This window comes from Mercenaria mercenaria, unplaced genomic scaffold (genome assembly GCF_021730395.1).
Source record: "Mercenaria mercenaria strain notata unplaced genomic scaffold, MADL_Memer_1 contig_571, whole genome shotgun sequence".
Classification (NCBI taxonomy): domain Eukaryota; kingdom Metazoa; phylum Mollusca; class Bivalvia; order Venerida; family Veneridae; genus Mercenaria; species Mercenaria mercenaria.
This window is the reverse complement of record NW_026463452.1, coordinates 7743-34157: the sequence shown is the minus strand read 5'-3', so window position 1 is coordinate 34157 and position 26415 is coordinate 7743. Positions and strand designations below refer to the sequence as shown.

Genomic DNA, 26415 nt, shown 5'->3' with positions numbered 1-26415 from the left:
CTTGCGCACCTTTTATTTTTCTACGGTCTCTACACCCTTTTTCCAGAGTTTTGGCCCCTGAAATAGTCAAAAATGCACATTTTCACGTTGTGATGTGGATAGCGCAAAAAGTATTTTCATATAAATTGATGAAACCTTGCATGAATCATTATTGTGATATGAACTTGAGCATCTCCTATTTTTCGCCTGACTCTGCCCCCTATTTCTAGAGTTATGGCCCCTGAAATAGTCAAAAATGCACATTTTCACCTTGTTGTGCGCCTAGCTCAGAAAGTATTACATATAAATTGATGAAACCATGCATGAGTCTTTATCATGATATGAACTTGTGAACCTCCTATTTGTCGTCTGGCTCCTATTTCCAGAGTTATGGCCCCTGAAATGGTTCAAAATGCACATTTTTACCTAATGACGTGCCTAGCTCAGAAAGTTTGATGTAAATTCATGAAGCACTGCATGAGTCTTGATTATGATGTGACCTTGCACACTTGGCATTCTTCTTGAGAACCTTAGCGCTTATTACAGAGTTATTGCCCTTAAAATAGCCAAAATAGTGGATGTTTTGTTTGTGATGCTCATAGTTCAAGAGGTATATGGCCTAGAATGATGAATCCTTTGTATAAAATGTTTGTTGAGGCTATATCCCCTTAAAACTGCAAACATGAATCATTGAATTATTGCCCCTTATTTTTGACAAATGTACCAGTGGGGGCACACCATGTGTCCTACAGACACATTCTATATCAAATACTTTCTGAGCTAGGCGTGTCACAAGGTGAAAATATGTGTTTTGGACTATGTCAGGGGCCATAACTCTAGAAATAAGGGGCGGAGCCAGACAAAAAATAGAAGGTACGCAAGTACATATCACGATAAAGACTCATGCAATTTTTCATCAATTTATATCAAATACTTTTTGAGCTAGATGCGTCAAGAACTTTGTGCGACGGACGGACGCTCACATGCACGGACAAGACCAAATCTATACGCCCCTGCCACTCATACGGGCATAATTAAGATAGTAGTAAATAATCTGAGGCCATTTCTTGAACTGCAAAATTATTATTCCTATAGTTGTGTTGCTTCAAATGTTTAGCTTCGCATGTTTATTTACCCCACCCACTTTTCCCTAGTTTGAGAGTGTACCACTCTTCCAGTATTTATCAGAGTGTACTGATATATTGTCATTTTAATGTTTATTTAGCTTACAATATCTGCTGAAAATAACACCTAAATATCTCAACTAATAAAAAATGTTTTAGATTTTTGGTGAAGTTCGTCCATTGAAAATCAGTAAATTTGATTAGGCCACTTTGTGGCTCTGTGTTGAAAAAAGTATTCAAGACAATTTAAAACGCAACATGTTGTGTAAATGTCCATTGTATAGTTATTTTATCACGAAAGTTCCAGGTAAAAAGTTTGAACCATTTTTAAAAACGCGGCGGAGATTGTGTTCCTGGCTGGTTACATGTCAAATTACCCCACCCACTTTAAATGTGAATTTCTATAAAAGTTAGTCAAAACTGATAACAGTAACACTTGTGAATGAAACTTAATACATGTAGGTGTATTGTCATAAAATATAAAGAAAATCAAAAAACATTTTGCGCAGACACCTAACTGCGACCCCCCCTTTGTGATGATAAGGTGGTTTTACTCAAAAGGTTATTTGACCTTTATCATTGACCACCAACCAAACAATCTGGTGTCTGATCAGAAAACATATTCCATTTGACCATTTCTGTAAACCCTGATGTTTGTTATACTGACCAAACAATTACTTCATTCTCATATAATGACTACATGCAATCATCCCAGAACTTTAAAACCTAAAAGTGCCAAGCAATTGTCAGTTAGTGGATGAGAACAAGTTTCAATTTAGATGTCATTGTGATAGTTTCTGATCAGTGGTATCAGCAATTCTGTAATGAGCTTTTGTAAGATGAAAGTTATATCATACCGGTATTCTGTACAATGAGGCAATAGTAATACAATGTCATGTAATATATACAATACAAAAAAATCTCTATCCAAACAACAAGAAAAGAAAAATAATACAATAAATAATAATACATGTAATATAAAATTTAAAAAAGCTCTATTTGAAAAAAAAAGAAAAGAAAAAGTAATAAAATGCATGATATTAAATGTAATACAAGATAAAGTCTATTTAAACAATAAGAAGAGAAACCTAATACAAATAATAATACATAGTCAACATAAAGTGTTATAGGTGGGTAGGATTTACTTAACATATCCAAGTTAAAACAAATTGTTAAATTTACAGGTTTCTTTATTTACATGGTTAGTGTATCATCAAGAAAAGTAACCGAGTTATCCTTTCAACCATCACAAACATTTTAAGAAGACTTAAAGATCTGCCACCAAATATGGCACATGACAAGGAATTTCTGACTAGATCACACTATAGAAATATATTTACATAATAAAATTATGCTCATCTTTAATACAAGATAAGTATTTTTAACAATCACTACACTTTTATCAGTATTGCTATATACAGTAAATAATTTATTTCAAGGCCTATTTATTGCCAAATATCCATGTTTGAAGAGTTTTAAACAGAAGTGTATATCTGTGACTGCATAACTGACATGTTTAATATCATGGGGACAAACTATTTTGACAATAAAATCCAACCAAATTTACACTATATATATGTGTCAGCAGGTGGTCAGTCTAATTTAAGCAACATTTCATGACATTTTTCACTTTTCTAACATTATGAGATTCATATAAGAAAATTCTGCCAAGTGGAATAAGACCCCTATTACAAATGTATGCTTTTTCATCTTATTATAAACTTTTTCAATTATCTCCCTTTAATATTAAAATTGCTTAAAAGAATGTTTTTCTTTTGACTTCAATGTAGTTTCTAGTTTTACATTTCCATCTAACAGCATCAACATGCACCAAAAAAACAAGTTTTCGTTTTTGCTTGTATTTGCATTTAGCAGTTTTTCAACAGTATTTCAGTTACCTAGCCCTACCAGTGTTCATGGATCGGTACCAGTACTAACCCGTTCTCAACAAGTAACAATCAACTCACCCTCATGAATCAGAGATAGAGGATAAATGATTTCTGTAATAAGTCTTTTAAAGGTTGGGTTTAAAGTCACAGTGACCTAATTATAGGTAAAATGTTGGCTTCCTAGCTTTGATGGTGGAGGAAGACCCCAGGGACCCTTCTGTGCATTATTCATCATGGACAGGCACCTGGGTAGAACTGTAAGGAAGCTAGATGGCTTCTCCACATGATGAATTCAATGCCCCAAGTGTGGCTCGAACCAACATTGGTGAGGGACAAGTGATTTAATGTTAGCGCCCTTAAACACTCAGCCAGGGAGGCCCCTGAATGATTTCACAGATGTGATGTTTTCTATCAAACTGTCAAGGAAAACATAGGCCTAGGATAAAACTCACGATAAGCTAGGTGGGCGAGATCAAAATTTATACTAAGGACAATAAGGATAGAAAACCATAAAAAATTATAATACCTCAAGTGAAAGTCTAGCATGTATAAGCATACTGTGAATACAAATGAGTGTAAATGATCAAATATAAAAGTTCTGAACAGATCCATTACTAATCCATTATAAAATAGAGCACCTTAAAAAATGTTTAACAATGTATTCAAAGTTTACACACTCTCTTGTAATCTTGAAACCCATTTTTCAAATTTGTACTATACAAACCATGTGCTTAGAAATCAATCTGCCATTTGATAGTAGACAACAAAATACCTTATCTTCTACATAAGTATAGGCAGGTGCTACCTAATGCAGTATTACATTTTGTTAATAAATTGTCTTGCTACACATGTTTGTTTTGTTTGTTTGTTTTGTTTTTGGGTTTAACGCCGTTTTTCAACAGTATTTCAGTCATGTAACGGCGGGCAGTTAACCTAACCAGTGTTCCTGGATTCTGAACCAGTACAAACCTGTTCTTCGCAAGTAACTGCCAACTTCCCCACATGAATCATCAGAGGTGGAGGACTAATGATTTCAGACACAATGTCGTTTATCAAATAGTCACGGAGAACATACGCCCCGCCCGAGGATCGAACTCACGACCCCGCGATCCGTAGACCAACGCTCTACCTACTGAGCTGCTACACATGTGATATGCTTTAACTCAGTATGTGTTACCCCAGACATCAATCTGAAAGTTATCTAACTGAAAAAATATGGATTCACCCTGTTACATAAAGAAACATTACTGGTAACATAAAGATCAAGAGCTCTCCTTCACAACCATTTCTCCATAATATCGTGTGACACAAGCACCAATTACCATCTTAATAACACTGACACATGTTAAACCCTTCAAATCCTGGTACACTTTAGATTTTTATAATCATTAAATTTTTGACAACATGTTGTATTTTGCAAGTAACAAAATGTTTTTTAACCAGATTAATGCAAACATTTCAAACTTAAGTACATTAAATAAAATATCTTGTATAATATAAATTTAATAAGAACATTAGTAACATAATGCTTTAGTACAAACAAAACAATTAGCATTTGATTATGCTCATATTTGTGGGACTAGAAATATGGGCCTACCTTTAAAAATGCTCCTTTTAATTCTACAGTCAACTTGCCTCAAATGCATACTCTGTATCAGATGTAAATTATTGAAAGCAAACCAAAATTAACTGCAACCTTTTTCAATGAATGACTTAAAGATTAGAAAAATGACATTAAAGATTTATCATGCATAATGACTGTTATCCAATGCACCAAAGACAGAGGTGCATGTCTCCCCCAATGCATAGTCGTACATGCAAGAAGTCAATAGGGAACAGGAGCGAAAGTCAAAGAGACACTGATGGTTGGCTGCAATAGGGATTATCTACTTGGCATGTCCAATCATCCAACTAAGTTTCAATATTCTGGGATTAGAGGTTCTCAAGTTATGAATTGGATATGATTTTCCATGTTCAGGCCCCTGTGACCTTGACCTTTGATCAAGTGACCCCAAAGTCATTAACGGTCATCTACTCTGCATGTCCAATCATCCCATTAAGTTTCACCATTCTGGGTCAAGTGGTTCTCAAATTACTGATTGGAAAGAGTTTTCTATGGTCAGCCCCCTGTGACCTTGACCTTTGATAGAGCGATCCCAAAAACAATAGGGGTCACCTACCCTGTAATTCCTATCACCCTATGAAGTTTGAAGGTTCTAGGTCAAATGCTTCTCAAGTTATCAACCGGAAATGGATTCTCATTTTCTATCTGCTGCAACCTTGACATTAAATAGAGTGACCCAAAATCAATAGGGGTCATCTACTCTGCATGTCCAATCATCCTATGAAGTTTCAACATTCTGGGTCAAGTGGTTCTCAAGTTACTAACTGGAAATGGTTTTCCATGGTCAGGCCCATGTGACCTTGACCTTCAACAGAGTGACCCTAAAATCAATAAGGGTCATCTCCTCTGCATGACCAATCATCCTATGAAGTTTCAACATTCTGAATCAAGTGGTTCAAGTGACCCCAAAATCAATAGGGGTTGTCTACTCCACAAGCCCTGCCATCCTATGAAGTTTGAAGATTCTAGGTCAAATGGTTCTCCAGTTATTGATCGGAAATGAAGTGTGACGGACGGACAGGGCAAAAACAATACGTCTCCCCTAGTGGGGGTGGGGGGGGGGGGGTGACCTTGAAGTTTCAACATTCTGGGTCAAGTGGTTCTCAAGTTACTGACCGAAAATGGTTTTCCATGTTCAGACCCCTGTGACCTTGAACATTATCTGAGTGACCCCAAAATCAATAGGGGTCATCTTACTCTGCATGTCCAATCATCCTATGAAGTTTCCACATTCTTGGTCAACTGGTTCTCAAGTTATTGATCGGAAATGGTTTTTCATGTTCAGGCCCCTGTGACCTTGACATTTAATAGAGTGACCCCAAAATCAATAGGGGTCATCTACTCCATAAGTCCTGCCACCCTATTAAGTTTGAAGGTTCTAGGTCAAATGGTTCTCCAGTTATTGATCAGAAATGAAGTGTGACGTACGGACGGACGGACAGAGCAAAAACAATATGTCTCCCCCAGAGGGGTGGGGGAGACATAATAATATTCTCTATTCTCAACTAAGATTTGGAGACCAGTCTCGGAATGCAACCTTGCCATTGGCTAATTTTAAATGTCAGATCAACCAATCAGGTGCTGGATATTTGCAACTGATATGTATTCTATGCATGCCCTGAACAGATTCTAATTCACGCTGAAAGTCATCTACCACGCATACTTTTTTTTGACAAATAAGTACCAATTTAATTTTGACTTCTAACAAGAGTACATATTTCTGTCATATTAAATTTACTTTTTTCCATGAGAAACAAAATGCTGTCTCAGTGTCCCCCAAACAAATCTTTGGCCAGTGCTTCATTTTCAGCATAAATTGCATTATAAATCATTGGCATCCTACAAGCCAAGTGAAATCTAAAATTTTTTGGAAATTTGTTTTGCTCATTATCTGGAAGATTATAGAAGCATTCTGGAATTCCATGTGTCAAGACTCCTATAACTTTCACAGAGTGAGGATCATTGCAAACTAACAATGGTCCCCCAGAGGCACCGTGCTCCAAGAACCCGTGAAAGATTATGTTTTTCTCGTCATCATAACCTTGATAACCATCATCTACTGTTTTGGGATTTGATAACATCTTTTTCATCTTTTTTTTGTTTTTTCTCAGATATCTATGAGCTAACCTAATCTCTCTACCATGCTGAGGCACAACTTCACATAACGGGTCCAAATGCTTCTTGAACTGTTGTTTTGGATTACCATACCCTATAACAGACACATTTTCAATTTCAAGATTGGTATCACCCTTACACAGGAGCATTTTTCCAGGCAAACCACTTAAATTGCTTAATTCTAAAACAGCTACATCTAATTCCTCATGGTAAAAGCAACAGTTTAAGTAACAAACAACACGTGGCAAAATCCCTATGGCTTCATTGAAGTTAACATAAATATGCTCACTTCGAAGACGCTGTAAATCTAAAACTTTTGACACGCCATCTGAAAATAAAAGCAATCAGAAAATATTTAGATTTCAATAAACTAGAACATTTTTCAAACTTCCTAAATGTGAAACAGGTATAATTATGAGGAAATAGTCAAGACTGTACATAAACGTTTTTCTAAAGAAAACATCATAAACTTGAATAATGTGCAGACATATGTTACTCAGAACTTACCATATACTACTGGGCGTATAACATGGGAAGCTGTCATCACGTAACGTGTCCCAACTCTGAAGACTGTCCCTCCTATCACACCATTGATCATAAGGGCTCCAACATATTGCATTTGTGCATTCAAATTATCAAGAACAGGTTGGGTTAGTGTATTGTCTTGCTTCTTTTTAAATTCCTCTCCTGATGGTTTTGTCTTTGTTTTTACATCTAAAGAAGATAACATCTAAAATAGTTAACACACTTTCAAGATTATTAGATAACAAGAAACATGGAAATTCCATGAAAACAAAGTTTTCAAACTTTGCATCACGCCATCATGTTCCATTTAACAAGAGGGTCAAGATGGCCCTAAGTCGCTCACCTGTGTAACACACCATAACAGTGTAAACATGTTTTACCTAGTGATTTCATGGAGACAAAATATTCTGACCACTTTTCATTAAGATTGGACCAAAAAACATTGCCTCTTGAGTGTAAACAAGCATTTTCTTTGATTTGACCTAGCTACCTAGTTTTTACCCCACATAACCCAGATTCAAACTTGTCCAAAATTTCATGAAAACAAACATTCTGACAATGGTTCGGGAAGATTGGAGCAAAAAAGTGGCCTCTAGAGTGTATACAAGCTTTATGATTTGACCTAGTGACCTAGTTTTTGACCCCACGTGACCCACATTTGAAAACATCCAAGACTTCATGATAACAAACATTCTTACCAAATTTTATGAAGACAGAATCAAAAACATGCCCACTAGGGTGTAAACAAGCTTATTTTTTATTTGACCTGGTGACCTAGTTTTTGACCCCACATGACCCAGATAAAAATTCATATGATATTTCATGCAGACAAACATTCTGACCAAGTTTCATGCACATCAAATGAACAAGAGTGTTAACAAGCTTTTCCATTGATTTGACTGGGTGACCTAGTTTTTGACCCCATATGACCCAGTTTCAAACTTGACTTAGATATCATCAAGATAAACATTTTGACCAAGTTTCATGAAGATAGGGTCATAAATGTGGCCTCTAGGTTGTTAACAAGCTTTTCCTTTGATTTGACCTGATGACCTAGTTTTTGACCCGACATGACCCAATTTCGATCCAGGCCTAGAAATCATCATGATAATCATTCTGAGTAAGTTTGTATCAAATCAAAGCATAAATGAAACCTCTATATGGCTGAAAGGGCCAAAATAGAAAATTTTTGCCAGTTTTCGAAAGGAACTGAGATCTTATTGTGACTTAAGTTGTGTGTAAGTGTGGTTAAAATCAACAAGAGGGCCAAGATGGCCCTAGGTCGCTCACCTAAGAAACACACCATAACAGTGTAAAACATGTTTGACCTAGTGATTTCATGGAAACAAATATTCTGACCAATTTTCATTAAGATTGGACCAAAAAATTGGTCTCTTGCGATAAAACAAGCATTTTCTTAGATATGACCTAGTTTTTGACCCTAGATGACCCATGTTCAAACTCGACCTAGATTTTATCAAGGCAATCATTCTGACCAAAATTCATGAAGATCAACTGAAAAATACAGCCTCTATCACATACATAAGTTTTTTCTTTGATTTGACCAAGTGACCTAGTTTTTGACCTCAGATGACCCATATTCAAATTCAACCTAGATTTCATTAAGGCAATCAACCTGACCGAATTTCATAAAAATCAATTGAAAAAAACAGTCTCTATCGCATACACAAGATTTTTCTTTAATTTGACCTAGTGACCTAGTTTTTGACCTCAGATAACCCATATTCAAAATCGACCTAGATTTCATCAATGCAATCACTCTGACCAAATTTCATGAAGATCAATTGAAAAATACATCCTCTATTGCATACACAATGTTTTTCTTCGATTTGACCTAGTGACCTAGTTTTTGACCCCAGATGACCCATTTTCGAACTCAGACCAGATTTTATCAAGGTAATCATTCTGGCTAAATTTAATGAAGATCAGTTGAAAAATACCGCCTCTATATGTATACACAAGGTTTCTCTTTGATTTGACCAAGTGACCTAGTTTTTGACCCCAGATGACCCATTTTCGAACTTGGTCTAAATTTCATCAAAGGGTATCATTCTGACCAAAATTCATGAAGATCAATTGAAAAATACAGCCTCTATTGCATACACAAGGTTTTTACGCGATATTACCTAGTGACCTAGTTTTTGAACCCAGATGACCCATTTTCGAACTCGGCCTAGATTTCATCAAGGTAATCATTCTGACCAAAATTCATGAAGATAAATTGAAAAATACCGCCTCTATCGCATACACAAGGTTTTTCTTTGATTTGACCTAGTGACCTAGTTTTTTACCCCAGATGACCCATTTTCGAACTTGGCCTAGATTTCATCAAGGCAATCATTCTGACCAAAATTCATGAAGATCAATTGAAAAATACAGCCTCTATCGCATACACAAGGTTTTTCTTTGATTTGACCTAGTGACCTAGTTTTTGACCCCAGATGACCCATTTTTGAACTCGGCCTAGATTTCATCAAGGTTATCATTCTGACCAATATTCATGAAGAAGAATTGAAAAATACAGCCTCTATCGCATACACAAGGTTTTTCTTTGATTTGACCTAGTGACCTAGTTTTTGACCCGAGATGACCCATTTTCGAACTCAGCTTAGATTTCATCAAGATTATCATTCTGACCAATATTCATGAAGATTAATTAAAAAATACCGCCTCTATCGCATACACAAGGTTTTTCTTTGATTTGACCTAGTGACCTAGTTTTTGACCCGAGATGACCCATTTTCATACTCGGCCTAGATTTCATCAACGTTATCGTTCTGACCAATATTCATGAAGATTAAATGAAAAAGACAGCCTCTATCGCATACACAAGGTTTTTCTTTGATTTGACCTAGTGACCTAGTTTTTGACCCAAGATGACCCATTTTCGAACTCGGCCTAGATTTCATCAAGGTTATCATTCTGACCAATATTCATGAAGATTAATTGAAAAATACAGCCTCTATCGCATACACAAGCTAAATGTTGACAGACGACGGACGACAGACGACAGACGACAGACGCCAGACGACAGACGACGGACGACGGACGCCGGACATTGAGCGATCAGAAAAACTCACCTGAGCATTGCTCAGGTGAGCTAAAAATAAAATGTCACTTCTATCATGTTCACAAGGTAAAAATTACCAAATTCTGGCTCTTTCAGGTCAGTCAGGGGCCAATTTTTGAAAGGAATCGAGATATTATGCCAAAACAAGTTGTGTGCAAGTTTGATTATAGTCGATTGCAAAACGTTGTCTCTATCGTGTTCACAAGCCAAAAATAGCAAATTTTGGCCCTTTAAGGGGCCAAAACTCTGCAACCCATGATGGGATCTGGCCAGTTTTCAAAAGGAACCAAGATATTATGCCAATACAAGTTGTGCGCAAGTTTTATTAAATATGATTGCAAAATGTGGTCTCTATCGTGTTCACAAGCCAAAAATAGCAAATTTTGGCCCTTTAAGGGGCCATAACTCTAGACCCCGAAATGGGATCTGGCCAGTTTTCAAAAGGAACCAAGATATTATGCCAATACAAGTTGTGTGCAAGTTTTATTAAAGATGATCGCAAAATGTGGTCATTTTCGTGTTCACAAGCCAAAAGTGGCAAATTTTGGCCCTTTAAGGGGCCATAACTCTGGAACCCATGATGGGATCTGGCAAGTTTTCAAAAGGAACCGAGATATTAGGCCCATACAAGTTGTGTGCAAGTTTGATAAAAATCAAATACAAAATGTGGTCTCTATCGTGTTCACAAGGAAATTGTGGATGGATGAAGGACGAACGGACAACGGATGAAGGGTGATCACAAAAGCTCACCTTCACTACGTGACAGGTGAGCTAAAAAGGGTCATATTCTATCATACATATTTAAATGCATACAAGTACAGATACAACAAACATAGATGTTTTATTGCCATTCATGTTTCTTGCTTCAAGTCATTAGTTATTAAGGTAGTTCTGCACGTTTGATAAACCGGAAGTGATGGCGTAACGTCATTTATCCGGAAAACGTAGAATAAGTCCTGGATTCGGCGTACGGAAATGAAAATCATTTTACGAATTAATCGAAACTTGCGAGTACATTTATTACAATTGCACTGTTGCTATATTTCTAAAGTCAAAATATGATATTAAAACATACGACATGTTAAAATATTCAAACTAATGTCTTAAAATTAGCGTGATATGTCCAGATCTTTTTAATCATGGTCAAATATCTCAAAACTAAGCACACAGACCTATACATTTTATTTCACCAAATTATAGGACATGTGTTTATTTACAACTGTGAGAAGTTTCATCAAAATCTACATTGTAGAAAAAATTCTATTCGCGAATATGTTATGAAAGTTATGATTTTCCTATAGACTCCCATTATGAAAAATTGTGAGGTCCATATTTTTCAAATCAGTCTAGCAAAAATTAAAGCAGACGATCCGATCTTTTTTATTTGCTGAATTCTCTAGGTATATTCTGAAGTTTTGAAATATCCGGGTTTAATCAAATTCTACATTGTAGAAAAATTTCGATGCAAACGTGCAGAACTACCTTAAGTTAGTTCTGCATGTTTAATCAACTGGAAGTGATGGCATAACGTCATTTATCCGGATCACGTAAGTTAAAGTCTGAATTCGACGTACAGAAATGAAAATCATTTCATGAATTAATGGCAACCCGAGAGTAAATTTACTACAACTGTTTCTAAAGTTAAAATATGATATTAAAACATCTGACACTTTAAATAATTCAAAATCTTAAAACCAGCATGAAATGTGCGGATCACTTAAATCATGGGCAAATACTTCAACAAGAGGGCCATGATGGCCCTATATCGCTCATCTGAGTTAAGTTGCTTGCTTGAACAAATTTCTTTGCTAAAGCTTAAACAAGAGCTCGTCGAACACGAAATGCCCCCCTTGATGCATTTAGTAATTGCACAAGGAACAGAAATTATATGCACACTGTAAATAAGTATATGTAAACCATGTGACCCACAGGGCGGAGCCATATTTGACCCTTGGGGAATAATTTGAATAATCTTAGTAGAGGATCACTAGATGATGTCATATACAAAATATCAAAGCCCTAGGCCCTGTGGTTTTGGACAAGAGGTTTTTCAAAGTTTTTTCCTATATAAGGCTATATAAACCATGTGACCCTAGGGGTGGGGCCATATTTGACCCCAGGGAAATAATCTGTACAATCTTGGTAGAGGACCACTAGATTTTGCTACATACCAAATATCAAAGCCCTAGGCCCTATGGTTTTGGACAAGAAGATCAGAAACCATTTAACTGTTCCTGGCCAATGTGACCTTGACCTTTGACCTAATGACCTCAAAATCAATAGGGGTCACCAGCTGGTCATGACCAACCTCCCTATCAACTTTCGTGATCCTAGGCCTAAGCGTTCTTGAGTTATCATCCGGAAACTGTTTTACTGTTCAGGGTCACTTTGACCTTGACCTTTAACATACTGACCTCAAAATCAATAGGGGTCATCTGCTGGTCATGGCCAACCTAACTATCAATTTTCCTGACACTAGGCCCAAGCGTTCTTGAGTTATTGCCTGGAAACCATTTTACTCTTCCTGGTCACTGTAACCTTGACCTTTGACATACTGACCTCAAAATCAATAGGGGTCACCTGCTGGTCATGACCAACCTCCCTATCAACTTTCGTGATCCTAGGCCTAAGCGTTCTTGAGTGATCATCCGGAAACTGTTTTACTGTTCAGGGTCACTGTGACCTTGACCTTTAACATACTGACCTCAAAATCAATAGGGGTCATCTGTTGGTCATGACCAACCTCCCTATCAACTTTCATGATCCTAGGCCCAAGCGTTCTTGAGTTATCATCCGGAAACCGTTTTACTATTCAGGGTCACTGTGACCTTGACCTTTGACATACAGACCTCAAAATCAATAGGGGTCATCTACTGGTGATGACCAACCTCCCTATCAACTTTCATGATCCTAGGCCCAAGCGTTCTTGAGTTATCATCCGGAAACGGATAGGTCTACATTACGACCGACCGACCGACCGACAGACCGACCGACATCTGCAAAACAATATACCCCTCCTTTTTCAAAGGGGGGCATAATAAGAGGGCCAAGATGGCCCTATATCGCTCACCAGAGTTTATCTGGCCTACTGACCTAGTTACTGACCCAAAATGACCCAGTTACTAATTTAACCAAAAGATCATCAAGACAAACATTCTGACCAAGTTTGATACAGATTGAGTCACAACTGTTGCCTTTAGAGTGTTCACAAACTTTTCCTTTGATTTGACCATGTGACCTAGTTTTTGACCCCAAATGACCCAGATTAAAACTGGACCTAGAGATCATCAAGACAAACATTCTGACCAAGTTTCATAAAGATTGAGTCACAACTGTGGCCTCTAGAGTGTTCACAAGCTTTTCCTTTGATCTGGCCTATTAACCTAGATTTTTGAACCCACATTACCCAGTTTCGAATTAGACCTAAAAATCATCAAGACAAACATTCTGACAAAGTGTCATAAATATTGGGCCACAACTGTGGCCTCTAGAGTGTCCACAAGCTTTCCCTTTGATCTGGCCTACTGACCTACTTTTTGACCCAACATGACCCAGATTCGAACTGGAACTAGAGATCATCAAGACAAACATTCTGACCAAGTTTCATAAAGATTGATTCACAACAGTGGCCTCTAGAGTGTTCACAAGCTTTTACTTTGATCTGGCCTACTGACCTAGTTTTTGAACCCACATGACCCAGATTAAAACTGGACCTAGAGATTATCAAGACAAACATTCTGACCATTTTCATAAAGATTGGTTCACAACTGTGGCCTCTAGAGTGTTCACAAGCTTTTCCTTTGATCTGCCCTACTGACCTAGTTTTTGACCCATATGACCCAGTTTCGAATTAGACCTAGAAATCATCAAGATAAACATTATGGCCAAGTTTCATAAAGATTGGGTCACAACTGTGGCCACTAGTGTTCACATGCTTTCCCTTTGATTTGAACGGGTGACCTAGATTTTGACCCCACATGACCCAGTTTCAAACATGAACTATAGATTATCAAGACAAACATTCTGATTAATTCTCATGAGTTTCAAACTTAAATCCTGGTCTCTAGTGTGTTGACAAGATATTTTTTTGATCTGGCATAGTGACCTAGTTTTTGACCCCACATGACCCAGTTTCAAACTTGACATAAAAATCATCAAGACAAACATTCTGACCAAGTTTCATAAAGACTGAGTCAAAATTGTGGCCTCTAAAGTGTTCACAAGCTTTTCCTCTGATTTGACCGGTGACCTAGTTTTTGACCCCACATGACCCAGATTCAAACTTGACCTAGAAATCATCAAGACAATCATTCTGACCAAGTTTCATAAATATTGGTCACAACTGTGGCCTCTAGAGTGTTCACAAGCTTTTCCTTTGATCTGGCCTACTGACCTAGTTTGAGACCCCACATGATCCAGATTCAAACTTGACCTAGAGATCATCAAGACAAACATTCTGACCAAGTTTCATAAAGATTGAGTCAAAATTGTGGCCTCTAAGTGTTCACAAGCTTTTCCTTTGATTTGACCGGGTGACCTAGTGTCTGACCCCACATGACCCAGATTAGAAATTTACCTAGAAATCATCAAGACAATCATTCTGACCAAGTTTCATAAAGACTGAGTCACAACTGTGGCCTCTAGAGTGTTCACAAGCTTTTCCTTTGATCTAGCCTACTGATCTAGTTTTTGATCCCACAAGACCGACTTTCAAACTTGACCTAGAGATCATCAAGACTAACATTCTGACCAAGTTTCATAAATATTGGGTAACAAATGTGGCCTCTAGTGTGTTCACAAGGCAAATGTTGACGGACGACGCATGACGGATGCCGGACAATGACCGGTCACAATAGCTCACCTTGAGCACTTTGTGCTCTGGTGAGCTAAAAACAAGAAAGTAGATCAATAGGTCATATTCTTGGTCACTGAAAGTCACTTTTAAGATTGGTGTGCAAAACTGTACATGTCATCTAAATTTCAAGGCTGTATCTTAAACAAGAGGGCCATGAAGGCCCTGTATCGCTCACCTGACCTATTGACCTAAAGACCATCAAGATTAACATTCTGACCAAGGTTCATTAAGATATGGTATAAATGTGGCCTCTAAAGTGTAAACTAGCTTTTCTTTTAATTTGACCTAGTGACCTATTCTTTGACCCGACATGACCCAGATTCAAACTGGACCTTGAAATCATCAAGATTACAATTCTGACCAAGTTTCATGAAGATACAGTCATAAATGTGGCCTCTAGAGTGTTAACAAGCTTTTCCTTTGATTTGACCTAGTGACCTAGTTTTTAACTCCACCTGAAGCAGATTTGAACGTGACTTACAGATCATCAAGATTAACATTCTGACCTAGTTTCATTAAGATATGATCATAAATGTGGCCTCTACATTGTAAACTAGCTTTTCCTTTGATCTGACCTGGTGACCTAGTTTTTGATCCTACATGACCCACATTCAAACTGGATCTTGAGAATATCAAGATTACCATTTTGACCAAGCTTCATTAAGATACAGTCATAAATGAGGCCTCTACAGTGTTAACAATCTTTACCTTTGATTTGACTCGGTGGCCTAGTTTCTGACCTGACATGACCCAGGTTCGACCTTGACCTAAAGATTAACATTTTGACTATGTTTCATAAAGATACAGTCATAAACGTGGCCTCCAGGGTGTTAACAAGCTTTTTCCTTTGATTTGACCAAGTGACCTAGTTTTTGATCCCACCTGATCCCACCTGACCAAGATTCAAACTTGACCTATACAGCCTCAAGACGAACATTATGACCAAGTTTCATTAAGATATGGTCATAAATGTGGCCTCTACAGAGTAAACTAGCTTTTCCTTTGATTTCACCTGGTGACCTAGTTTTTGATCACACATGACCCAGATTCAAAATGGACCTTGAAATTATCAAGATTAACATTCTGACTAAGTTTCATGAAGATACAGTCATAAATGTGGCCTCTACAGTGTTAACAAGCTTTTCCTTTGATTTGACCTGGTGACCTAGTTTTTGACCCAGATAACCCAATATCAAACTCGTCTAAGACTTTACTGAGGGTAACATTCTGACTAAGTTTCATTAAGATTGGGCTCAAATTGTGACCTCTAGAGTGTTAACAAACTTTTTCTCTGATTTGACCTGGTGACCTAGTTTTTCACCCCAGATGACCCAATATCAAACTCATCCAAGATTTTATTGAGAGTAACATTCTGACCAAGTTTCATTAAGATTGGGCCAAAACTGTGACCTCTAGAGTGTTAACAAGCTTTTCCTTTGATTTGACCTGGTGACCTAGTTTTTGACCCAAGATGACCCGATATCGAACTCATCCAAGATTTAATTGAGGGTTACATTCTGACCAAGTTTCATTAAGATTTGGCCAAAAATGTATCCTCTAGAGTGTTAACAAGCTTTTCCTTTGATTAGACCTCGTGACCTAGTTTTTAACCCCAGATGACCCAATATCAAATTCGTCCAAGATTTTATTGAGAGTAACATTCTGACCAAGTTTCATTAAGATTGGGCCAAAACTGTGACCTCTAGAGTGTTAACAAGCTTTTCCTTTGATTTGACCTGGTGACCTAGTTTTTGACCCAAGATGACCCGATATCGAACTCATCCAAGATTTAATTGAGGGTAACATTCTGACCAAGTTTCATTAAGATTGGCCCAAATTTGTGACCTCTAGAGTGTTAACAGTCAAATTGTTGACGCCGACAACGACGACGACCGACAACGGACACAGGGGGATCACAAAAGCTCACCTTTGAGCACTTTGTGCTCAGGTGAGCTAAAAACAAGAAAGTAGGTCAAGGTCACAGTCGGGTGACCCCTTATCACTTGGGGTCATCCGGTAAATATAATTAAACAGTCTAGGAAATATGATCTGATAATTTTTTAAGTATTTTTCCTATATACATGTAACTCATATATCAAGTGACCCCTGGGATGGGGCCTCTTTTCACCCCAGTGGCATAATTCCAACAATCTTGTTAGAGATCAACTAGGCAATGATACATACAAAATATCAAAGGCATAGGCCTTGAACTTTCAGACAAGAAGATTTTTAATGTTTTTCCTAATTATATAAGTCTATGTAAAACTTGGGACCCCCAGGGCAGGGCCTCTTGCACTCCAGGGGCATAATTTGAACAATTTTGGTAGAAGACCATTAGGCAATGCAACATACCAAATATCAAAAGCATAAGCCTTGCAGTTTCAGGCAAGAAGATTTTTAAAGTTTTTCCTATGTAAGTCTATGTAAAACTTGGGACCCCCTGGGTGGGGCCTCTTTTCAACTCGGGGGGCATAATTTGAATAATATTGGTAGAGGACCACAAGGAAATGCAACATACCAAATATCAAAAGCCTTTGCCTTGCAATTTCAGACAAGAAGATTTTTAAAGTTTTATCCTATATATGTCTATGTAAAACTAGAGACCCCCATGGCAGGGCCTCTTTTCACCCCAGGGTAATAATTTGAACAATCTTGGTAGAGAACCACAAGGCAATGCTACATACCAAATATCAAAAGCCTAGGTCTTGTGGTTTCAGACAAGAAGATTTTTAAAGTTTTTTCCTATACAAGTCTATATAAACCATGTGACCCCCCTGGGTGGGGCCATATTTCACCCTAGGGGGATCATTTGAACAATCTTGGTAGAGGCCCACTATATGATGCTACATACCAAATATCAAAGCCCTAGGCCCTTTTGTTTTTGACAAGAAGATTTTCAAAGTTTTTCCCTATATAAGTCTATAGAAACAATGTGACCCCCCCAGGGCGGGGCCATATTTGACCCTTGGGGGATAATTTGAACAATCTTGGTAGAGGCCCACTAGATGATGCTACATACCAAATATCAAAGCCCTAGGCCTTGTGGTTTGGACAAGAAGATTTTTGAAGTTTTTCCTTTCGGTTGCCATGGCAACCAGAGTTCTGTATGGAATTCAATTCTTTGAACAATTTTTAAAGAAGACCATCCAAGGATCATCCCTTTGAAGTTTCATCAAAATTGGCCAGGTGGTTTAGGAGGAGATGTTATTTAAAGGAAAGTGTGGATGGACGCCGGCCGGCCGGGTGCTGGATGGATGCCGGCCGGACAGGCGTCGGACGGACACTGGACGGTGAGTGATCACAATAGCTCACCCTTAGCCTTTGGCTCAGTTGAGCTAAAAACAAGCACACGGACCTATACATCTTTTTTTCAAAATATTATAGGCTATATGATTATTTACAACTGTGAGAAGTTTCATTAAAATCTAAATTGTAAAAAAAATTTCTATTTGCGAAGATGTTACGAAAATTGTGATTTTCCCATAGACTCCCAATATGAAAACTTGCGTGAGGTCTTAATTTTTCAAATCAGTCTAGCAAAAAATGAAGCACACGATTCTATCTTTTTTATTTGCTGAATTGTCTGAGTATATTCTGAAGTTTTGAAAAATTAGGGTTTAATCAAATTCTACATTGTAAAATTTTTTTTGATCCAAACGTGCAGAATGTGTCTTCTAGTTTTAGTAACAATGATCTTGACCTTGAACTTTGACTTCATTCAAGCTACCTACATGGTAACTTCTAAATCACTTTGCTGAAACTGTTACTATTTTCAGTAATGACCCTATGGCATCTATGATTCTCATTCCTAGCTTAAGTTACTGAGCAGAAACCATTTTTCTATTTTTAGTAACAGTAACCTTGACCTGAGTGATCCCCAAATACATTCCCAACCTTGTATTTGATAAAAGCTATCTGCATATCAAGTTTAGTGACAATATATATACCCTAATAAAAGATATGTTGAGGAAACCATTTCTCTATTTCTAGTAACAGTGACCCAAAATATTATCCAAAACCAGTTTTTCATGTAAGCTTCTATACCAAAAGTTTGATGACATTAAGTTAATCCTAATTAAAGCTATAAATACACCCTTTTGATGACGACAGTGAAAAATAATCTTTAGTAACAGTGACCTTGGCAATAATTTAAAAGCTAGGCCGGGACCAGTTATTGAACCAGACTAATCTGTTCAGCATTTACAAAATGTACAAAAGACCATCCTTTAGCTCACTACACCACAGTAGAATTTTCAAAATATGCAGATTAATTAAGTTATCTAATTCCTTACTGTTATTGAGCAGAAACCACTTTTCTATTTTAAGTAGGAGTGACCTTGACCTTGACTGGAGTGCTGTACAAACACATTCCCAACCTTTGTCTTTAATAAAAGCTATCTTCCCATCCAATTTGTTAACAAGATGACTGTACCCAAACTGAAGATACCATTTTAAAATTAGTAACAGTGATGCCAAATACAATCCAAAGCCAATTTTTCATATTAGCTTGCTATATACAAAGTTTGGTGACAGTAAGTCAATCCTAAACTAAAGCTATAAACCAGAAACAACCTTTCTGATGAGTAGGACAGCTCTTCACATGCTTTGTAAAATCAAGCTGAAAATTTATCATGCACAATATCTTAAACTCAAGAAACAGTATAAAGTAATTTTCTTTAAAAGGTATTTGATTAAGTAATACAGCAGTGCGTGAATGACGTCATCAACACTCTAAAATGGCTGCCTCAATGGTAAGCCATTTTCTTAAATTTGTAAATGCTATATCTTTTTTCATATTCATAGTAGATCTAGTCCAATTTTGAATATTATTCCAGTGTTATGAATGGCTGAAAGATGGCCTTCATTTAACCCTTACCCTGCTAAATTTCTATAATGAACTTGATCATCTTTCAATTTGGACAGTGCCACTATTTCTTCATGGTCTGTCGAAGCATTTGCATTACCTGCATCTCAGTGAGACACCTTAAACACTAATTCTAACACAACCCGATTCATTTTCCTATTAAACAAAGAAGGCTGAAAACAGTGAATTATTATTCAACAATTCACTGTTCTGACGTCACAACTATTACGTCATAGCGTCAAACGGCATAGCGGTGCGCTGGAAAAGAAACCGATTGAAAACGGGCAAATATTTAATGAATGCCGTCAAGGATGTACTTTGAAGTCCTTGGTAACGTGTTAGAATCGAAATAATATATCTCATTTAGTGATTTGCTCTTGAATAAAATCATTGTTTGTCGTTCAGATGCGTATTATTATATCACTCGGGCTGCGCCCTCGTGATATAATTCCTTCGCATCTGAACTCCAAACAATGATTTATTCAGCGACAAATCACTAAATGAGAAAATATTATTTCTTAAACCACCAGTGCTAAAACATTTCAATACTACTTGTACTATTGTCATAACACTGGATGAGAACCATATAAAATGTGAATAATACTAACTGTCTGCATTGGCTGATGATCCATCCTCAGGCACTACCTTCTCACGAGTGGGTGATGCTGAAAAGAAAGTTCATTTTTACACTAGATTACTGATTCATGATTAAGGATTCTTTAATGAACAAAACAATATAAAACATTTCTGGAAATAACTGAATCTGACTGATTGAAGAGTAGCTTTTTTTAATAATGCCCTTCCACAAATCCATTTTCGGAATATAAATCTATTTTTACAATTGTAAGTTATGTGACTAAATACTCCCAATTTGGTACTATAGTAGCAAATTCTAGAGTATCACTATTGAAGGACAAATATAGCATGAAACTAGTTGGATTAAATAAAATTACAACAATTTAAATTCTTTGGTAACTTGTGTGGTCCACTTTTCCTTCTTATGGTCAAAGTGTCATAAACATCAGTTAGAAAATACAGGCTACAATGTTCACAAGGATTTCCTATGATTTAACACAGTGACCTTGCTTTTTTTTTTAATCTAAGACAACCCAGTCTTGAAAATGACCTAGATTTCAAAAAGACAAAAAGATAATCATTCTGGTTAAGTTTCATGTAGATCAGAAAGAGTATTAACAAGACTTTCCTAATATACGCAAACATTACCACGTTTCATATGAATCACACAAAACCATTTTCTAATATCTGACCTAGTGACATTTTTTTTAACGAAGAGACTTTAGTTTCAAATTTTACCTAGATCTTATAATGACAAAATTCATACAGATTTGGCAGAAAACGTGGACTGTAATGTTAACAAGGTATTTCCAAGATTTGACATAGTCTAAGACATAATTCAAGAAATACAATGACTGTTGGAAGTTATGGCCATTGTACCATATGATGTAGGTGATGATGAGAAGCAACTAGTTTGAAGTAAATCCATTCAATGATAACAGACACAAAGGCGAAAAACATCAAAACTTTAATCAAGTTGTTCGTGGATGTTGATACATGCCCAACCTGTCTATATACTTTGTATAGTTGAGCAAAAAATGTCTCTTGACCTCAAGGTGTAACCTTGACCTTTGAGTTAGGGCTCTGGATGTCATTATTCAACATCTCATTAAGGAAAACTTTTTTACACAGTAACACTTAGTCTAATGGATGGCAGAGATATGGACTGGACACGAAAATGTGGACAGAAAGACAGAATGATGAAGAAGTGGAAAAACACATTTCTAAGGTCAATGAAGCTGGTCTTAGGACCAGTGGGAGACTAGTAAGTCAGATAACTGAAAAATTTATACCTGGTAAAATCACCGGCATTGTTGCTGTACCAAGAACGATAACAATAACGAATACTCCTAAACATAAATTGGCTATATGGCCACCTGAAAATGTAGGAAAATCAGCAGTTAATTGACTGTTGTGATAAAACAGACAAACAAACGTTCTTCATTTAATTTCCTGTTTGCAAGTTTTTGATATGATTACTTATCAACTGGAGCAACACCAACATAGAATAATTACCCAACAAAATGTCTATGGTAAAGCAAACAGCATGGGCTAAATTTTTTGTCTGCAAAATCATGAAGATTGGGTCATATTTTATTTATTTTGTTGGATTTAACGTCACACCAACACAATTATTGGTCATACGGTGACTTTCCTACTTTAATGGTGGAGGAAGATCCCAGGTGCCCCTCCGTGCATTATTTCATCACGAGCGGGCACCTGGATAGAACCACCGACCTTCCATAAGCCAGCTGGATGACTTCCTCACATGAAGAATTCAATGCCCCGAGTGAGGCTCGAACCCACATCGATGATTGGGTCTTAACTCTGGCCTCTAGAGTGTTAAAAAAGGTCATAGATACTGCCTCTAAAGTGTTAACAAGCATTTCCTTTTATTTCAGCAGGTGACCTAGTTTTTTACCCCACATAACCCAGTCTTGAACTTGACCTAGAAATCATCAGGATGAACATTCTGACCAAGTTTCATGAAGATAGATCATAAATATGACCTCAAAAGTGTCCACAAGCTTTTCCTTTCTTTTATTTTATTTGTTTGGGATTTACGGCGCACCAACACAATAAAGGTTATATGGCGCCAAACAGGACTATAAATTTTGGTTTTACATCTCATTTACATCGAAATAAAAACATGAGGTATGGAATCAAAATTTGCATACCTGCTGGAATCACAGAGTTACAGCAAAACCAAGTGTTCAGACCCTATCAGTCGCCTCTTACTATCATGCAAGGGTAAGGCAGTGGTTCCAATTCTTTTCATACACAGATTGTCCCAGAACCACATGGCCTTTCAACTGACTGGGTAACCTAGTTTTTGACCCCATATAACCCAGTTTTAAACTTGGAATAGGAATCATCAAGATAAACACTCGATCAAGTTTCATGAAGATCGAGTCATACAATATGGCCTCTAGAGTGTTAACAAGCACTTCCTTTGATTTGAGAGGGTGATCGCATTTCGACCCCACATGACCCAGTTTCAACTTGGCCTAGGAATCAGAGATGAACATTCTGACTAGGGGTGTAACAATACGCTAGTCTCACGATACAATACATATCATGGTACAGATGCAACGATACGGTACGTATCGCGATACACATTGAGCATTGAATGTGACAACATGAAAAAGAAAAAACAAGATTCCTACACCTCAAAAGTACTTGAAATTTTGTTTTAAAGTTAAAGAAACTATAATAAATGATAACATTTGTTTAGTTGCTATCCTTTAACACTGATTTTATGAAAGTTTTCATTCAATGTTTTTACTTTTCACTGTATCGTTTTTGTATCGTGAAACAGGTCTATGATACAATATGTGTATCGCCAGACTAAGGTATCGCGATACAGTGAATTACGATATATCGTTACACCCTTAATTCTGACCAAGTTTCATGAAGAAAGGATCATAAAATGTGGCCTCTAGGATATTAACAAGCTTTTCCTTTGATTTGACCTGGTGACCTAGTTTTTGACCCCATGTGATCTAGTTTCAAACTTGGCCAAAAGATCGTCAAGATAAATATTCTGTGCAAGTTTGTATCAAATCAAAGCATAAATGAAACCTCTATTTGGCTGAAAAGGCCTATACAGAAAATTTTGCCCCTTTCAGGGGAAGTAACTCTAGAAACCATGACAGAATTTGGCCACCAAGAATACATTGTGATTTAAGTTGTATGTAAGTCTGGTTTAAATAGAATGTAAAATGTCACTTCTTTATTGTTCACAAGGTAAAATTAACATATTTTGGCTCTTTCAGAGGTCAGTCAGGGCACGTAATTCAAGAACCTATGATTGGACCTGCCAGATTCATCATGTATTCCAAGATCTATTGTTGTTAAAGATATTTTGCAAGTTGATATCAATTCAAACCATAAAGTCTCTATAAATGCTGCAACAGCCAAAATAGCCATTTTTGGCCTTTAAAGGGGCCACAACTCTGGAACCCAAGATGGGTTCTGGCCAGTTTTCGAAAGGAACTAAGATATTATGCCAGTACAAGTTGTGTGCAACTTTGATTAAAATCAATTGCAAAACGTGGTCTCTATCTTGTTCACAAGTCAAAAATAGCAAATTTTGGCACTTTAAGGGGCCATAACTCTAAAACCTATGATGGGATCTGGCAAGTTTTCGAAAGGAACCAAATTATTATGCTAATACAAGTTGTGTGCAAGTTTTATTAAAATAAATTTCAAGATGTGGTCTCTATCATGTTTACAGGGCAAAAATAGCAAATTTTGGCCCTTTAAGCGGCCACAACTCTGGAACCCACGATGGAATCTGGCCAGTTTTCAAAAGGAATTGAGATATTATGCCAATACAAGTTGTGTACAAGTTTGATTAAAATCTGTTGCAAAATGTTGTTGCTATCATGTTCACAAGAAATTGTGAATCGACAGATGGATGAAGGGCAATAGCAAAAGCTCATCTTGTCACTATGCGACAGATGAGCTAGAAAGCAAACCAGTATCATTCCTATAATGTTACATTATCACCTTAGTTCCATATAGGGGCCTCTGTGACCAAGAGGTTTAGGTCACTGACTTCAAATCACTTGCCCCTCACCACGCTGTAGGTTCGAACCTCACTCAGGGCATTCAATCCTTCATGTGAGGATGCCATCCAGCCGGCTTACAGATGGTCGGTTGTTCAACCAAAGTGCAAGCCCATGATGAAAAACTGCAAGGAAAGACACCTGGGGTCTTACTCCACCATCAAATCTGGAAAGTTGCCATATGACCTATAACTCTCAAGTGTTGGTGCCATGTTAACCCAAAACAAACAAATAACAACAAACAGTTCCATATAACTGTTAATGACACACTTTTTGTCAGATTTTCAGATTACGTACTTTGAAGTACAATAATTTTCAGGTTATTTAACATTGGTCTGTACAATACCACGAAACATCTGGACAAGTGACCATTTGCAAAAAATATATTAAACTAGCCGATAATATAGATAACAGTCCAAATATATCCCATACTGACAGGACAATGTAAATAATCTTTTCTTTCTGTATTTATTTTCATTTGTTAGTGAAATAAAGCACACAGACTGACATGGTTAACATTTGCTGAGGGCATACAAAAACATTGTGTCTACTGTTTACTGATGTTGATAGTCATGCAGATACATTTAATCATGGTAAACATGTTAATTGCAAACTTAGCATTGAGATTCGAATCAAACTTGTTGCATTGTCCAATAAAGAATATATTATATACATCTTACACAGAAATATAATGGATGGTCATGTGTTAACGCCGATAAGAGAAAAATTGGTAAAGAACAAGCAAATTCGATGAATTGGTATCTGCCGCTGAATGGGTTTGTGGTGAGAAATGGCAAACAAGAGGGCCATGATGGCCCTATATCGCTCACCTGAGTAGAGTTGCTTGCTTGAACAAATTTCTTAGCTAAAGCTTTAAGATCTAGGCCTTCTGGTTTATTTTTAGCAAATTTATGAAGATTTCCCTATGCACAATCAAGTAACCCTGGGGCTGGGTCAATTTGACCCTGGGGGGGTCAAGATTTAAAAAAAAATTGTAGAGGTCCACTAGGCAATGCTACATGTCAAATATCTAAGCTCTAGGCCTTCTGGGGTTTTTTTTAGAAAATTTTGAAGATATTTCTATGTACAATCAAGTAACCTCATGGGGCGGAGCCAATTTGACCCCGGGGTCATGATTTGAACAAATTTTGTAGAAGTCTACTAGGCAATGCTACATGTCAAATATCTAAGATCTAGGCCTTCTGATTTATTTTTAGAAAATTTTTGAAGATTTTCATATGTAAAATCAAGTGACCCCTGGGGCGGGGTCAATTTTGACCCCAGGGTCATGATTTGAACAAATGTTGTAGAGGTCCACTAGGCAATGCTACATGTGAAATATCTAAGCTCTAGGCCTTCTGGTTTATTTTTAGAAAATTTTTGAAGATTTTCATATGTAAAATCAAGTGACCCCTAGGGCGGGGTCAATTTTGACCCCGGGGTCATGATTTGAATAATATTAGTAGAGGTCCACTAGGCAATGCTACATGTGAAATATCTGAGCTCTACGCCTTCTGGTTTATTTTTAGAATTTTTTTGAAGATTTTCATATGTAAAATCAAGTGACCCCTGGGGCAGGGTCAAATTTGACCCCGGGGTCATGATTTGAACAACTTTAATAGAGGTCCACTAGGCAATGCTACATGTCAAATATCTAAGCTCCAGGGCTTATGCTTTTTGAGAAGAAGAATTTTTAAGATTTT

The 26415-nt window shown here is 37.0% G+C and overlaps 1 protein-coding gene across 1 annotated transcript; it reads right to left on the bottom strand.

Annotated features, from left to right (window-relative positions):
* Nucleotides 1-1560: 1560 nt before the first annotated feature.
* LOC123545616 (uncharacterized) lies at nucleotides 1561-22016 on the bottom strand. The gene is made up of 4 exons (XM_045331939.2): nucleotides 21935-22016; nucleotides 20675-20731; nucleotides 7239-7445; nucleotides 1561-7059 (listed from the first exon to the last, which is right to left on the bottom strand). The coding sequence occupies exons 1-4, from the start codon at nucleotides 21951-21953 to the stop codon at nucleotides 6383-6385; spliced, it is 960 nt and encodes a 319-aa protein (XP_045187874.2). The 5' UTR covers nucleotides 21954-22016; the 3' UTR covers nucleotides 1561-6382.
* Between the last annotated feature and the right edge of the window lie 4399 nt (nucleotides 22017-26415).

Bases quoted from the DNA above. Each gene is read 5' to 3' on its own strand.
- LOC123545616 (XM_045331939.2), bottom strand. The intron at 7,446-20,674 runs GTTAGTATTATT...TATCTTCTTTAG, and splicing joins ATCATCAGCCAATGCAGACA to ATGTAAAAACAAAGACAAAA. The intron at 7,060-7,238 runs GTAAGTTCTGAG...TTTTATTTTCAG, and splicing joins TATACGCCCAGTAGTATATG to ATGGCGTGTCAAAAGTTTTA.